Source organism: Mustelus asterias, chromosome 11, assembly GCF_964213995.1.
Source record: "Mustelus asterias chromosome 11, sMusAst1.hap1.1, whole genome shotgun sequence".
NCBI classification, from domain to species: Eukaryota; Metazoa; Chordata; class Chondrichthyes; order Carcharhiniformes; family Triakidae; genus Mustelus; species Mustelus asterias.
This window is the reverse complement of record NC_135811.1, coordinates 86,033,845-86,048,458: the sequence shown is the minus strand read 5'-3', so window position 1 is coordinate 86,048,458 and position 14,614 is coordinate 86,033,845. Positions and strand designations below refer to the sequence as shown.

Genomic DNA, 14,614 nt, shown 5'->3' with positions numbered 1-14,614 from the left:
ACTTATTTCTTGCAGTTTGATGACTGGAAGATTGTTGCTGCCTTGAGGATAAATAAATCCTACATCAAAGCACCCAAAATGTACTTCAGCAACAGCTATATAAATTAATGGGAATGTTGACTTTAACCTATACACGTGACCCATGAGGATGATAAAAATGGTCAAAGTCCTAGTCTTGAGGTAGTGGAGAGCTGTTGGTTGTGGGTTTTTGTTTCACAATCAAAGCATAGTTTGGTTATGCCATCATTTTTGGTATGAAATTTATTGGGGGCATGAGTCCTCGTGCATCATTTTGGCATAGGTTTATGCCTCTAATAACTATCCTTGCATGCAAATTTTGTTATTCCTCTACTTCATTTCAAAACAGATTTCAAGTCCAAGTCGGTACTTGTCACACTTCCACATATTGCAAGTAATCAGATGAACAGCAAACATTGCCTGGCTTCTAATTAGCTAATTGCCTTTTATAGCTTATGGGAAAAGCAAGCTTCTTGTGGTGGAGTTTTTATGCTTATAAAAATAATCATATTGGAGGAAGAAAACTAAATACTTATTAAACATGGGAGTAAGACATTTCACGTGATGTAAATAATTTTACCTACTTGAAAAATATAATCGTAATCCTACTTAAATGTCAGATTGAGGAATAGGTGTAATTAGAATTATGTGGCAGTTTTCATAGCAGGTTATATAAAGATAAATGTAACCAAAGGTGATCAGGATTCATAAACCTTGACTTATAAATATTTTGTTCTTTTATATTATGTTTTGCAGCTATAGATATTGGGACAATTTGTCTTTTTAAAATTGTTTGAAACCAAAAATCCTTCTGTATTTGAGAAGCCACGGTTTTTGCAGAAACTTCAAACTGACCTCTATATCCTGTTTGAGTTTTTAAATTGGTACCTCATCATTATGGTGGCTCAGAGGATGGGTGTGTTGTACGTATGTAGATGCCTGGTGGTGGAAGAAGAAATAAGTTGATTGCATATCTGGACTTGGCCAAGTGGTTTTGCGACTGGACTAACGAGTGACCCAGAGGTCATGCATTAACTGAACTCATTAGATGTGGCAATCTGTGGGTCAGAAAAGTGACACATGAATACAGCTAGTTTGTCTTTTTCAGGGAAGAGAAACCATTTGAGCTGTTGGTCTCACCAACACTTGATGTCCCCTCAAGTGGCATAATAGCTTAGTTGACCACCTTTAACTTGAAATAAACGTATGTGTCTATGTACACACACGTAGCACATGTATTAATTCTAGAGAAAAGCCACAACCTGTCTGGCTGTCAACTTTGAAAGCAATATTAAGTGAGGGTGTCTTTCTCTACAAAGAGAAGTTTGACTGGCTCAGTGCAGCTTTTTTATTTCATGAGACGTGGGCGTTGCTGACAAAGCCATCATTCATCCCCATCCCTAATTGGCCTTGGAAATGTGGTGAGCCACCGCCTTGAGCTGCTCCAACCAGTCTAGCGCTGGTATGCCCACAGTGCTGTTGGGAAGGGAGTTCCAGAATTGACCCAATAATGATGAAGGAGCAATGATATATTTCCAAGCTAGGATGGTGTGTGACTTGGAGAATGTGGCAGCGTTCCTTTGTCTGCTGTCCTTGTCCTTCTAAGTGGTAGATGTCACTGGTTTGGGAAGTGCTGTTGAATTCTTGGTGAGTTGTTACTATAATCTTAGAACCCCTAGAGTGCAGAAGCAGGCCATTTGGCCCATCAAGTCTGCACCAACTCTCTCCGAGAGCAACTTACCCAGAAAGTTCAGTTTCAATGTCAGCCAGAGGTGTAAATTGTAATTAGCTATTCTATGGTGTGATTGGAAGGTGGTTTGCAGATCTTGTATATTTTGAGATTATTTAGTATTGTCAGACAAGCAGATGGTGCAAGGTAATTACCATTGTGTCATGCATTTAAAAAAAGGGTAGAATAGATGGCAAGTTTGGTCCATAAAGTGGGACGAATGCAGGGTGGGGTAAAATGTCACTCCAACTGAAACCTTCTGCAGGGGCATGTCTGTTGGCACCTTGCATAGATTTGAAAAAAAACTCAAATGATATTTCTACAGTAATTTTCTACTTGTGCCTATATTAGTGAGCCTGAGCAGGAAAATTAAAATTTGGAAACCATTAAATTAAGTGTATAGAGCAGAAACTTCTACCATTTCACTTTCATAAAGCAATGTGGGTGTTAGTGTTGTGCAGTAAGAAGTCTCACAACACCAGGTTAAAGTCCAACTGGTTTATCCTTATGGCAGTTAAGGTGAAGTAGATGCAATTGTGGTATTGCATGAGATTTCATTGTTTGTGGTAATTAACTTTGTGGAACTGTTCTCAACCCATAGGATGGTTGAAGCAGTAGTCTACTGTTGTGGGTGGTGGCATTTATCTTTCATTTTCAGAATGTTCAGCATGCTGTGGTCATTAATAGTGCCATATAGGTGCAGAAGCAAGCCAAATCCAGACTTGACCCACTTTCCCTTTCCCCTTGTGTTTGATCAACATGAGTCAAATTTGGTTCATAGCTAACTAAAATATACAAACTGACTTTCTCTTGCCTCTTCCTCCTTTTAGTCCCCCTCAATGTTGCCCCACCCCCTCGCCCCTGCCTGAGTCAAGTTCCCAATATTTTCCATCTTGATTTCATTTATTGTCACTTGTACTGGGATGCAGTGAAATGTATTGTTTCCTGTGTGCCATACAGGCAAAATGTACCATTCATGAAGTACATTGGGGAAAAGGAAAAGTCTGGTATCTTTCATGTGGATTACCATCCACAACGATGTAGCCAGGCTATAAACAAATTATTGGGAACGCTGGGGTCTGAAAAAGAAAACGCTGGAAAATCTCAGCAGGTTTGGACAGCATCTGTGGGGAGAGAGCAGAGCGAACGTTTCACGTCTGGATGACCCTTTGTCAAAACTCTGCTTAGATTTTTCAGCACTTTCTATTACATAACCAGGCTAATTGTTTTTCCAAGTATGTCATTTTAAATGTACTCAGTACGATTAGGATTTTAACAAAATCTTTGGCTCGGTGTTGCTGATGTTTCTTGGGTAGTGGGGTGTTTTTTTTTTATCCTCTTATTTTCTCTCTCTCTGTATTTCTCTAGCTCAATCCTCTCAAATGAAATTGTTGTTTCTGGAGTTCTGCACCCAGAATGTTGTGATTTTCTGTGCTTTAATTTATGATTTGGTCATTTGCACATCTTTCTGCAGTGTTCCCTTGTCTTATGTGGCATATACCAGGGAGACACATGTCTCGAATAAATGTGTTTTGTCACAATTTTTAAAGATAATTAAAATTGCATGAAATTTGCCTTGGAGGATTTCAAAATTAATTTCTCTACCTTGATCCATTTTTCCTTTATTGCAATTTTTCATAAGTTAATACTGCAGAGGCACAGCTGATTAATTGCCTGCCTGAGCTGAAATATCTGAACGCATCAGAAATACTAAGTTTTTAAAAAGAAAATCTGACTTAAATATAACTGGTTGTTTTGCAATCTGGACTTATTGAAGGCTTCCTTCGAGTAGTAAGTTTAAAATCTCGGGTTCTTTCCATTTGAAATTGTTCCTCCTGCCTCAGTTTCTTCCTGTGTCTGCACGCAGTGGGGGAGTCTAGACCCCAAGGAGACTTTGCATTCTGCATTATACAGGTTTAAGGAAAGGGTGGTGTGGGCTGTGACTTGTGCTTTACTGCTCAAAATAGATTATTTCTACCTTGTGACTGTTGCACACTTGCTGTCTGAAATCTCTGGGTGAGGTTCCCTGCTTGCAAATCCTGAAGTACAGTGGAACTCAAATGGTCTGTTTGACTTGTTGGATGGATGCCGGTTGATTTGCTAATCTCTTGACTTGGTAGAAAGAAGCCATCTGTTATCATTTCTGCTGTAACACATTTTAAATATGAGCCTCTTCAAAACTTAAGGAATTGAGTTGTAAAGTTTAAGTTGGTTTGCTAGCTATCAAGGAGCAAACTCATTCTACACATTTCATCAGATTGAGGCAATTCTACTCTATATTTAAAGCAAAGAAAAAGTTGATCAGATCAAAATTTGGTTTCTATGCTAGCGGTATTAATGGTCTATGCTCCTCCACTGAGAAGTTGAGCACTTTCTTAATAAACAGGTTATATTTCATGTAGTTACGTGATAACTGACTTGGGTTTTTTTGGATGTGCAATGTACCAAAGCAAGTTTTACCAAATGGGTGTTGCTTTGCTTCGTATGCCAAATAAGAGATGTTTTAATGAGCCCTATTGCTGGAGAGGATGTCGAATTTTTTTTTGAAGAATAGTCAGCGGGAAGTATCTATTTTGGTCAATGCAAGAAGTGAGACCGCATAAATATACAATGAAGTAAATATTGATTACATGGCTTACAAATATGTTTTCGGGTTTAAGGAGATTGCTGATGCAGGTATAATCTGATTGCATTTAATTGGTTATTAAAGTACAAAATGTATTCAATTTCATTTCTATCCCTGTTGGAACGTCCTCTCTAAAGCCAAGATCACAACGGTTTGATAGCATACTTATCTGACAAAGTTTCATCCTGTTAAGCTGAAATTTTAATGCACTTGCACGCAAAAGTTTGTTGCAGACCAAATTGAGTTAAACACCTTTTTTAATGTTAACTGTTTGTATGTATTGAGAAAGCAAATATACTTGTGCTCCACAAATTTAACAGCCTCTGTTCCTCTCCCCCCTTCCCCAATACTGCATTTGGGTGAAGGAAAGTTAAAACTCTTCCAAGTTTCAAAGATATAAGCTCCTGTCACTCTGGTTTGTCATGGGGGATGTTCAGTTTGAGAAAATAGGCTAGTCATGTCTAGTGCAAAATCTGTAACTCAACAAACCTGTCCTTTCAATGACTAATGCATGATGCTGGGTTCAACATCTCGCTAAGTAGGATCTTCTGGGTGTCAATTACACCAATCATAACCTTTCTACCTGGGTTTGATGTCAGAGAAAACTGACTTGAAATTCTTCTGTCACCTTGGGGATATATTTACCACACCATCTCCCAATGTGGAATAATTGTTTTGAGGCTGTAGTCAGACCTGCTAGTGGCCTCTGAAACACCATATCATTCATTTTGATCTTTGTTTTTAAAAAGTCCTACAGCAGTAAACTTGCATGTGATGTAACTCAGTGAAGAAGACTTTTGTCCCTCATCCCCGATCTTGTGTTCCCTTTCCCAGTAACTTTTTTAATGGTAGGAATCTGACTACTCTGGACAGTTGCATGCTAACTACCAAATATTTTTCAGTCTTGCTTTTAATGAGTGCATTTTAGAAAAGCTTCATGGTGTGCTTGAGTGCTTTAGTCCAAAATGACAGATTTTCTCTCTCGATGACTTGCACAAGCAAAAGAAATTGCATGAATTTTAAAGTGAAGGATGTTTGTTCTGTGGACCATACTTATTGGGCATTGTTTGTATTGATTGATCTTGGCTGTGATGTGACTAGAGTCTGTTTCTAAGTCTGCTTTTACTCGCCTCTGCATCTGGCAAAAACACTTCTTACTGTACAAATGTCATATGTTCATCCTTGCACTAGAATTGTTGGGGCAAATTTTCAGGCTGGTTTTTTTATCTACACTAAAAACTTAATGGGTGCACTGCCCAAGTTACTTTTGTTGATCTTGCCAGCAGAGAAGGCAAAATTTTGTCTAGATTGGCTTCCAACGTGGATTTTATGGAATGATTTCTATATTGGCTGCATCATGTAATCTGCTCCGTGCTAAGTTTTTAAACTCTGTCCGGTTGCAAAGTTTTGATAGCCATGGGATGTTAGAAAAATAGATGGGGGTATATATTAAAAACAAATCAGCTGAAATAACTGTCGGAATTTGGAGAGAATGTTAATACTAATTTTAAAATGACGACTTTTTCTATTCCAGCAGTTGAGAAATCCAAGTCTCATCAGACAAGATCTTGCATACGACGTACCTCCTCTCTTGACACCATCATTGGACCTTATTTAATAGGACAGTGGCCACGTGACACTGATGCACACTCTACATCATGGGAGAATGAGAAAGCTACACAGGTACTATCACTAGAGATCCATAATGAACTTGCTTATCCATAATGCTGCTTGAAAAAACATCAGTCGTCAGTTTGTATTGATCAACAGCTGACTGTATGATGTCTTTTTGAAAACTGGCAAAAGCATAAATTTAACATGACAACTCTAGTCAATTCATGTGCAGAGCCATGCACTATGCACCTTTCCACAGTTTAAAATCCCTTTTGTGTTCTGAAGGTACAAATTCTTGTGCTGTAAATATAATATTACTTCCATCTTGAATGAATGTCTGGTGAATAATAGATAGCAGTGTCATACCAATGGTCCCTGAAAATAACTTGTCCAAGTTGTATAAACAAACATTCTAACTTACTGCTTTAATTACTCATTGGTCCTCTTTACACACCACCCTCTTCCTGCTCTTCCCCTTTGATTTCCTTTTTTTGGAATTGTAGTTTGAATTCAAATTTTAAATCTGCTTCATGAACCAGTGCATCAAGGAAGCCATGGGAGGCGATGCTTATCTTTATATGATTTTCTAGGTTAATAAATAACAAAATGGATGTTGTGGCACCTGCTGAGGTCGGGGAGGGAAGATGGAACTTGAAATTAGCTATATTTAACAGTAGATGGGCAGGATTGTTTTGTAATATCTCCAGAAGGCGAACAGAGCACTTAATGGTATAATGTTGAGCATTCAAATAAATGATAAATCAGCCAGCTCAGACTAGAAATGTAATCTAAATGGACATACAGGCATTAAAAATGAAATGAAGAGGAGGGGAAATTAACTTTCAAAAATCCTGCAGGAGCATAAGGCTCAATTCGCCAAAATCTCAGAAAATACATTGCCGTGGAGAGGACAACAGAAAGGAGCTGGAAATGGGCTCAGAACTTGAGTGTAAAATAGTGAATGATTACTTTAGATTGTCAAAAGAGAAAAAAAGACCACATGTTCATCAAAACAGATGTTATGTGAACTACTTTGATATAATAAGAACATAAGAAATAGGAGCAGGAGTAGGCCATCTAGCCCCTCGAGCCTGCCCCGCCATTCAATAAGATCATGGCTGATCTGACGTGGATCAGTACCACTTACCCGCCTGATCCCCATAACCCTTAATTCCCTTACCGCTCAGGAATCCATCCATCCGCGCTTTAAACATATTCAGCGAGGTAGCCTCCACCACCTCAGTGGGCAGAGAATTCCAGAGATTCACCACCCTCTGGGAGAAGAAGTTCCTCCTCAACTCTGTCTTAAACCGACCCCCCTTTATTTTGAGGCTGTGTCCTCTAGTTTTATCTTCCTTACTAAGTGGAAAGAATCTCTCCGCCTCCACCCTATCCAGCCCCCGCATTATCTTATAAGTCTCCATAAGATCCCCCCTCATCCTTCTAAACTCCAACGAGTACAAACCCAATCTCCTCAGCCTCTCCTCATAATCCAAACCCCTCATCTCCGGTATCAACCTGGTGAACCTTCTCTGCACTCCCTCCAATGCCAATATATCCTTCCTCATGTAAGGGGACCAATACTGCACACAGTATTCCAGCTGCGGCCTCACCAATGCCCTGTACAGGTGCATCAAGACATCCCTGCTTTTATATTCTATCCCCCTCGCAATATAGGCCAACATCCCATTTGCCTTCTTGATCACCTGTTGTACCTGCAGACTGGGCTTTTGCGTCTCATGCACAAGGACCCCCAGGTCCCTTTGCACGGTAGCATGTTTTAATTTGTTTCCATTGAGATAGTAATCCCATTTGTTATTATTTCCTCCAAAGTGTATAACCTCGCATTTATCAACGTTATACTCCATTTGCCATATCCTCGCCCACTCACTCAGCCTGTCCAAATCTCTCTGCAGATCTTCTCTGTCCTCCACACGATTCACTTTTCCACTTATCTTTGTGTCGTCTGCAAACTTCATTACCCTACACTCCGTCCCCTCCTCCAGATCATCTATATAAATGGTAAACAGTTGCGGCCCGAGTACCGATCCCTGCGGCACGCCACTAGTTACCTTCCTCCAACCGGAAAAACACCCATTTATTCCGACTCTTTGCTTCCTGTCGGATAGCCAGTCCCCAATCCACTTTAACACACTACCCCCAACTCCGTGTGCCCTAATCTTCTTCAGCAGCCTTTTATGGGGCACCTTATCAAACGCCTTTTGGAAATCCAAAAACACCGCATCCACCGGTTCTCCTCCATCAACCGCCCTCGTCACATCTTCATAAAAATCCAACATGTTCGTCAAGCACGACTTTCCCCTCATGAATCCATGCTGCGTCTGATTGATCGAACCATTTCTATCCAGATGCCCTGCTATCTCCTCTTTAATAATGGATTCCAGCATTTTCCCTACTACAGACGTTAAGCTGACCGGCCTATAGTTACCCGCCTTTTGTCTCCTTCCTTTTTTAAACAGCGGCATAACATTAGCCGTTTTCCAATCAACCGGCACTACCCCAGAATGCAACGAGTTTTGATAAATAATCACTAACGCATCCACTATTACCTCTGACATTTCTTTCAATACCCTGGGATGCATTCCATCCGGACCCGGGGACTTGTCCACCTTCAGTCCCATTAGTCTACCCAGCACTGCCTCTCTGGTAACATTAATCGTATTAAGTATTTCTCCTGCTGCCAACCCTCTATCGTTAATATTTGGCAAACTATTTGTGTCCTCCACCGTGAAGACCGACACAAAAAACGTATTTAAAGACTCAGCCATATCCTCATTTCCCACTATTAACTAGATGTCCCAGAAAGGGGACATCTAGTTGTCCCAGAAAGGCTAAAACGGTTCAAAACAAATCCTTATAGATAGATGGGATTCATTCAAGTGTGCTGAGGATGGGAAGGGAAAAGCTTTGTGGAGACATTTGAGAGTCAATGGACACTTGATGTACTGGAAGATTGGAAATGGATTAGCAAGCTCATATTCAAAAAAGGATGTGGAAGAACAACTTTTCACAGTAGGGTTATCAAACAAAATTTTAAACCCAGTCACACTGGGAGATATTAGGACAGGTGACATAATAATCAAAGTTGGTTTACAGATGTTGACCCACCTATCTCTCACTCTCTCTCTCTCTCTCTTAATGGGAGGGAATTCCAGAGCTTGGGGGCCAGATAGATGGAAGGCATGGCCTACAAGTGCCAGTGATTTTTAAAATTTGTGGATGCGCAAGATGCCAGAATTGGAGGAGCATCGAGATCTTGGGTTGCAGGGCTAAAGGAGGTTGTGGTGATATAGAGAAGAAGATTAGGCAGGGATGTAAAAGCAAGGAGGAGAATTTCAAAATTGGACCAGGAACAGTAAGGCTGACCAAGAAAGCATTGAAATAGTTGAGTCTGGGTGTAGTGAAATCATGGGTGCAGTTTCAACACATCGAGGCTGGGGCAGAAATGAGCAACGTTACAGAAGTGGAATTAATCAGTCTTAATGATGGAGAGGATCTGAGTCTGGAAGACTGATGTTGGCAATTATTAGACCCATTAGTTCTTCCTTCTGTACCATACAAAATAAAGAATTTGATTGGGAATGCCCTATAAAGTTATCCCTAACAGTAGTCTAGTAAGCAAGAGTTTAACATGGTTTCCAAAGGAAAATGTATTGTTTGACAGTACGAGAGTTCTTTGAAAAAGTGACATCCCAAGAAGACTGGAAATTACTGAGGTTATGATATACCTTTATTTTCAGAAAACCACCTTAACCCTGAAGCTTTGAGATGGGGGATAAACTTGAAAATGGATTAGAGACTGTAGGCTGTCTTGCAGCCAATGAGTTTTGAGGGCAGTTGTCCTGAATGAGGTGTCTCATGGCTCAGTGGAAGGAATCATAGAATCCTACAGTGCAGAAAGCGGCCATTCGGCCCATCAAATCTGCACTGACCACAATCCCACTCGGGGTCTCTCCCTCTAATCCTTTGCATTTACCCTAGCTAGTCCCCCTGACACTAAGGGGCAATTTAGCATGGCCAATCCATCTAACCTGCACATCTTTGGAGTGTGGGAGGAAACTGGAGCACCCGGAGGAAACCCACGCAGACACGGAGAATGTGCAAACTCCACACAGACAGTGACCCAACCCGGGTCCCTGGCACTGTGAGGCAGCAGCGCTAATCCCTGCCACCGTGCTGCCTAACTGTTTCTAGTTTAGTGTAAATGACCTAGCTGCAGAAACTTCATAGAAACTAAGAATGATACATTGCCAAATTAGGTGAGGTTATGGAATCTGAAGAGGAACTTAGGATAAAATAGTAAGTGTACAACTGCCAAGCATGGGAAGTCAAAACAGGTGACATATGTATTTCATGAATTTCAAATTGTTACAGATGGAGCTGAATGGACCAGGGCATCTTAAATAACACTGTTCGGCATGTCCAACCAATATACAATAACAATCAACAAAGCGATAATCAACCCGTGGCATTGACTTCCAGATAGTGTAACAGATACAAAAACCCTTTGGTTACCCTAAGAACCAGTTGAATGTTATGCTTGGGAACCTTTTTAGGCTGTTAACTGTTGTACAAACATAGCTTTCTGTCTAGTTTAACTTGTGACATGGTGAGAGTAAGAAGTTAATATCTTTGGAAGATAACCTGCCTCATAGTAAAAGTACAGAGCCAAATTGGATGCTCCCTTAAACTAGCATGTCTGTGTTCCAGCAAAATTCTGCTTGGTAGATTTACAGGTGCATTCAAAACTCTATCACAAATCTCTGGTACAGTGAAGCTTTAGCTGAGACCATTGGAGCATCTTTGTGTCTACTTTGATCTGACAAAGGTTGATTATAACTGGTCATTGGTGAAACTTAAATTTGCCTTATTTTCTGTTTCTACAATGTCTTATTTGAACCTGAGGTTTTGGCCTCATATCCCTAAATAAGGGAGGAAAGTGATTGGGGAATTTTTGGGTATGTATTTACTGGGAGAAGGGTGCTGTCCTTTAGATTTGGGGGTCCTGTGTATTGGATAACCTGAGAACTAAGGCTTCCAAGGTAAATTTGATTAAACCTTTTAAATTATTCAAAAATGTGCCTTTATAGTAAAGGTATACTAGTTTCATTTGTATCAAGTATTCCTTCAGACTTGATTGTGTTGTGCTCACACCATTCCAGACCAAGACTTTCAGGCTATTGACCTGAATGAAACATTGGGTGCGATCTTACCGGCCGTTCACGCCACGCTCCCGCTACAGCAAGGTCGGCGAATTTAGAAATAAACCTGTTCATTGCAGTGGGATGGGTAAATCCTGTCGGTGTGAACGGTGATAGGATTCCGGCCATGAACTGTTTGTTTCTGCACAGATGTTGTCTGATCGGAGTATTTTCAGAACTTTCTCTTTTTATTGTGATAAAATGTTCGTGCTGGCTGCTCACTGCTGACTGTGGACTGGAGAAACTGACCCCTGGCTTGTTCCAGTTGCTGGAGCTGATAGTGTAGCTTGCCATAATGTATCTGCGTATATTGAAGTATGGACTTTCTCACTAACGGGTGAGAGTAAAGAAACTCTTGAGTATTTGTGAGATCACTCTAATGAGATTATTATACCATTGCTAGGGGCGTGTAGAATGTCCAAACCCATTCATTTGTAGTTTCCCCTTTTTTGTTCTGTGTAGCTGCAGCTTGTGCTTATTGCACAGTGTGTGGGCCTGCTATAAGATGATTAGGCAGCTGCTCCTTGCATGGGTTCCTCCATACCCCCCTATGTTTATGACTCGCAGCCACAATGTCTATAAAATGTAATCTTTTGGGATATTCTCCCATATTCCTGTGATGGTGAGAAATTGTCTAATTTATGGTCTATGTTTCCTCCAGTTGCTTCCCAGAAATTGTGCAATCCTCTGTGTAATTCCTTTGAAGGCTGCATTAGCATAGGACATTTCGCATCAATCTGAGTTTACCCATAATATTTCTCATTTGAGATCTTGCAGCCCATAACTTTCAAGAGGTGTGTGGGGGAAAGGCATGCAAAGGGAGAGTGTTGATGGAAAATATAAGAATTGGGAATGATTTGAAACACACTACCTTCGTTGAAAATTGTATGTGCTTGTGTGAAGGGAAAGTGAAATCCTGATGCACGTCTTGCTGGATTGTTTTCTGGCGATTGGGAGCTGTCTTGCTATACAGGGATTTTTTATTTTCATGTTCTATATAAATTACACGCCTATTGGTGAGCAAGTCCCATGCTCACGGACAAACTGCTTTCCCCTCTTGCATTTGATGTTGACTTCAAGGACTGCCAAAATGTGCCTCAACTATGTTCAGAAGAGACACAGTTGCTGTGAGTGAGTTTCAATTTCCCACACCAACTATCTTTGTCCTTGATCTGAAGCTGTCAGCTTAGTGCTGAATTATGAGCCCTCTTGCACTGTATGCTTGTGACCTCTAGGAACTGGGTTGAGGCTACTTGCTTAGAAGCTTTGTAAAAGCTGTCATACTTTTTACTTTAGTTGATTCAAACCCAGGTTCCAGAGGTGAAAGCATAATGCTCTAATTTACTATCTGTTCCAAGCTATGAAAGAGCCCCAATGTTGCAGTTTGAGATCTTTTTTGTCGGAAAATCTACTGTTTGAGAATGCATTTGGATTATCAGACTAAGATACAGATTCTAGTTTTAATCTTAGTTAACAGTGGTTAGCACTGCTGCCTCACAGCGCTAGGGACCTGGGTTCAATTCCGGCCTTGGGATAGCTGTCTGTGTGGAATTTGCACGTTCTCCCAGCGTCTTCCTCCGGGTGCTCTGGTTTCCTCCCACAGTCCAAAGGTTTGCGGGTGATGTTGATTGGCCATGCTAAATTGTCCCTCAGTATCAGGGATTAGCAGGGTAAATGTGTGGGGTTACGGGGATAGGACCTGGGTAGGATTGCTGTCTGTGCAGGCTTGATGGGCCTCCTGTATGCAGGGTTCTATGATTCTATTAATTTTGATTTGTCTGTGTATGTGATGTTATATACACACACATTGGTGTAAGGTCTATACAATTACTGCAGTTGGTTGGCATTTAAAAAAAAATAGAGCTTTCTGATCAAATGGCAATTCTTGGTCACAGTATTTTCTGCATGAATGATTCAAAGCTATCCCACAAGTTAACCTGCTCACCCGTCATTGCTGAACAACATTTAACCCTTGTTCTTGAACGTGCCCAACTTTCACCCTTGTGTTTAAAAAATTTGTTAATGGGTTGTGGGTGCCACTGGCAAAGCCAGTAATTATTGCACTGTTAATTGCCTTTGGGGAAAGTGATAGTGAGCCAAATTCTTGAACCAATACAGAATATATGGTGTCGGTACTCCTGGGACTCATTTCGCTAACAGCAGTGGAGTTGTATCTACACCACCCAGATTGCAGTAAAGAAGGCAGCTCGCCACCACCTTGAGGGAAATGGGAATGGGCAATAAATGATGCCTATATCCCATGAAAGAATAAATAAAAATTAAACCCTTTACCAAATGCAAATGGAGTATACACGGGATTAAAATAGGGGCTTAGTGCTTGCTTCACTGTTGGTGTTAGGCTTTGTCTGTTCCAATTTAACTCGTGTGTTTCAGAAGGATTATGAGGCTGTTGCCGTCGGCAGGCAAGCCCTATAAATATGCAAAAATCATGGTCATATGAGGTTTAGGACACCCAAAGCGATGTTGACTTGCACACAAATCTCTGCCAGTACGAGAGATGCAAGCGATCTTGTGCAAACTGTATCATGGTTACAAGATCCAGGAAAGTATTTTGATTGTTTCCTTCATAGGCCAAGAGAGTCAGCCAGCCAGGTAGTAATACCTGCTGGTTATGGGTGGAAGACTTAACTCCAGTGTTGAAATAAAGGGTAGCACAGTGGTTAGCACTGCTGCCCCACAGCGCCAAGGACCTTGGTTTAATTCTGGTGTTGGGTCACTGTCTGTCTGTGTGGAGTTTGCATGTTCTCCCCATGTCTGTGTGGGTTTCCTCCGGGTGCTCCGGTTTCCTCCCACAGTCCAAAGATGTGTGGGTTAGGTTGATTGGCCATGCTAAGTTGCCCCTCAGTGCCAGAGGGATTGGGAGGGTTGATATATGGGGTTACAGAGCTAGGGCCTGGGTGGGATTGTTGTCGGTGCATGCTTGATGGGCCGAATGGCCGCCTTCTGTACTGTAGGGATTCGATGAAAGCCAGAGTAGGTTTGGAGCTGAGGTACTGGGGACATTCTTGAAATTGAAATTTAGTTGGATGTTGTCGCAACTTTAATGTAGTAGAGTTAAATTTAAGCAAAATTAAGAGCAACTTGATTTCTACACTACAGTTGAAATTTGCGAAATGTCCAATTGTTGAACAAACTCTGCTGCCAGACTGGATTTGTACTGGTGGCATTAGGAAATCTCAGGAAGTGGTGGTTTTGAATTTGCCTATAGGCTGTGTAAGTGCCTTGGGATATCTTGTTATGTTAAATCTACTGTATAAATGCGAGTTGACGTTTTAAATTTATGTATAAATTTGTTAACTGAATGCAGTGACATGTATTTTGGATACATTATATTAAAGCTGATTTGAGATGGTCACCTTTTTAGAGTGAACCGGACTGTTGAAT

General features: G+C 40.9%; 1 protein-coding gene across 4 annotated transcripts in view; it reads left to right on the top strand.

Annotated features, from left to right (window-relative positions):
- LOC144500634 (glucocorticoid-induced transcript 1 protein-like) overlaps nucleotides 1-14,614 on the top strand; it is a 71,415-nt gene that overhangs the window by 18,918 nt on the left and 37,883 nt on the right. For 2 of the 4 annotated variants that reach the window (XM_078223886.1, XM_078223888.1), the window contains exon 2: nucleotides 5,908-6,056. In XM_078223886.1, the coding sequence (XP_078080012.1) occupies nucleotides 5,908-6,056 (149 nt within the window). The remainder of the gene's footprint in view (nucleotides 1-5,907; nucleotides 6,057-14,614) is intronic. The other 2 variants (XM_078223887.1, XM_078223889.1) reach the window with 1 other exon arrangement.